The sequence below is a fragment of the Bison bison genome, unplaced genomic scaffold (genome assembly GCF_000754665.1).
Source record: "Bison bison bison isolate TAMUID 2011002044 unplaced genomic scaffold, Bison_UMD1.0 scf7180017864492, whole genome shotgun sequence".
In the NCBI taxonomy this organism is placed as follows: Eukaryota; Metazoa; Chordata; class Mammalia; order Artiodactyla; family Bovidae; genus Bison; species Bison bison.
Window position 1 is genome coordinate 2,121,440 of NW_011495051.1, and position 2,446 is coordinate 2,123,885.

At 53.5% G+C, this 2,446-nt stretch overlaps 1 protein-coding gene across 1 annotated transcript in view; it reads left to right on the plus strand.

The window, feature by feature from the left end:
* Nucleotides 1–614: 614 nt before the first annotated feature.
* Nucleotides 615–2,446, plus strand: part of THOP1 (thimet oligopeptidase 1) — a 14,134-nt gene continuing 12,302 nt past the window's right edge. The window contains exon 1 of the mRNA XM_010863630.1: nt 615–788. Within this exon, the coding sequence (XP_010861932.1) occupies nt 773–788 (16 nt within the window). The 5' untranslated portion in view covers nt 615–772. The remainder of the gene's footprint in view (nt 789–2,446) is intronic.

Genomic DNA, 2,446 nt, shown 5'->3' on the forward strand with positions numbered 1-2,446 from the left:
CCAACGTGAAAGAGTGGAGTCCTAACCTCTGGACCGCCTCAAGATTCTGTTTTAACCAATAATCCCTAGGTCAGGCAACTTCACTGTTTAAAAACACCTGTTGTTTGAAGTCCTGGATCCGTTTTCTGAAGCTTTCTCAACAACTTACTTTGCTTACACACATTTTTGTTTTTTAAGTAAATGTGTGTTTAATTTTATTGACCAACTGGTTTCAGCTAATGTATATGGCGCACCTTCTTTATTCATCAGATACTCGAATGGGATAAGCGCCTGAGACAAGGTAAGCGATCACGGATGACCTCACTTAAGGGAGAAAAGTTGTAAAGCTACACAAATACACAACTAATGTAGAAAGGAGGCTAATATAAATTAATACAGGAGCTGGAAGCCCAAGCCAACTACTGCCAGAAAGAGCGCAGATAAAAAGCTCGGAGGCGCCAGCTGTGCGGGTTTCCACGGAAACGCCTGTTCCTTGCCTCCCTGAAAGCTCCACCCTCTCACAACCGAGAACAAATGACGGACGGGGGTGGTCCCGGCGCAGGCGCAGAGTGAGTCAGCCATCGGGAGCACCGCCACGGGCTTTGGGCGGAGCTAGGGCGCGCAAGCGCCCTGCTCTCCAGCGCACGAGTCTCCCAGCATTCAGTGAGCGCGCGTGCGGCGGGCGCCTCGGTGTGGACATTTGCGTTCTCTGAGTGGGCGGAAGGAGGCTGCTGGCCGCTGCGCGGACACGGACCAGGTGGAAGCAGGGGCCGCCTGTGTACACCCGCCAGCTATGAAGCCTCCTGCAGGTACAGGCCGTTTCTTGCTGTGGCCCCGCTCGTCGGACCCGGGAGCCCTATGCCCCTCCCCCGGGGTCGCCCCTGGGGCCTTAGAACGGAGCCAGTGACCCTCGAGTGACCTCGGCCCAGGCTGGGGATGGGGGTCGGCGAGCTTGGAACCCCGCCCCCTCGGTTGCCGAATGAATGATTCAGGTTTTTCAGCGCTTCACTCATTCGGCAAACTCCGTTACTTCTCCTGAGGATGGGTCTGCCCTGAGGTGAACTCCAAGGGAGTTCTAGACTTAGGTCCACAGCCGGACGTTCGACAGGCAAAAAGCAAGCGGGGGCTTTAGACAGTGATCGGTGCCATGGCTGGTGGTGCTTCTTTGGGGGGGGGGGCGGTCCTGGAGGGCTTCTCGGAGGAGGTGGCATTTCATTCAGCTTGGATTTGGTGGGGAGAAGCAGCTGTCCCAGGTGGTGGGAATCGCGAGGGAGGCAAGCACACCAGTAAGACGTTTGGGGAGCAATAAGTCATTTTGGCTAAGGCACAGCTGCAGGTCCCTTTTATGTGAAGCACAATGGGGCACCACAGAAGGGTTTTCCTTTAGGGGAGCAATGTCACCTGCATACCAACCGTGTTTTAGGAAGTCACCCAGGATGTTGAGTAGGGCCACCTCGAATTTTGTCTTGCCCAACCTATCCTCTGCAGCCTATATTGATGATAATCATAATTACCGTTATTCAGGCCGCAGTAAGGCAGGAATGTAGTCTGCTTTCTTTGGTTCAGGATTGTTAGAGACCTGGCACGTAGGTGACAGTGAATGTTTACAAACATGCCTGCTCAAAGTTTTCAAACCCTGCTGCTGCTACTGCTGCTAAGTCGCTTCAGTCATGTCCGACTCTGTGCGACCCCATAGACAGCAGCCCACTAGGCTCCTCTGTCCCTGGGATTCTCCAGGCAAGAGTACTGGAGTGGGGTGCCATTGCCTTCTCTATAGCGGTTGCCAACCTACAGATGCTACAGGAACGCCATCAGGGCCCTCTCTGAGAAAGGGATGTGAAAAGGAGAACTGATATGGTAGGGCTCTGGGCAGAGGGGACAACTGTAAGAAGGCTCAGGAAACTTCTCGAAGAAAAAGCCTGTGTGTCCAGGCACAGAGAAATTGACCAAACCAGCTGGCCAAACCTGCTGTGCTGGACCCAGTAGAGTCTGGACCAAGTAGAGCAGGGGTCAGTGAACCTGTCTGTGTAGGGCCAAGTGGTTTAGACTTGGCAGGCAGGCCACACAACTTCTTGGTCACAGCAGAATCACCTTTAGCTCAGGGGCTAGACAGAAACAGTTGCGACAGTGTTTGGCAACTGCAGGTGTAGACTCTGATAAAGGGTTTGAACTTTAATCCTGAGTGGAGCCCTGAAAAGGGGACAGGACCCGACAACCACAGGGTGTGCAGATTTCCAAAGATGGGGTGAGCGCCATCTGCTAGTTCAAGGCATGGGAGGAGAAGTAGGCTGCTTGACTTTCAACCATCCTTATCACTTGCTGGCTGTGGGATCAGGCTATCTCAGGGTTCCCATCTGTGACATGGGGCAACCTAGGGTGCGGAGGACAGAACTGTCTTGGAACCCAGTGAGGCAAGTACACTGCAGAATACTGCCCAAAGATTTTTAAGTGACAGCTGTCAGTGGAG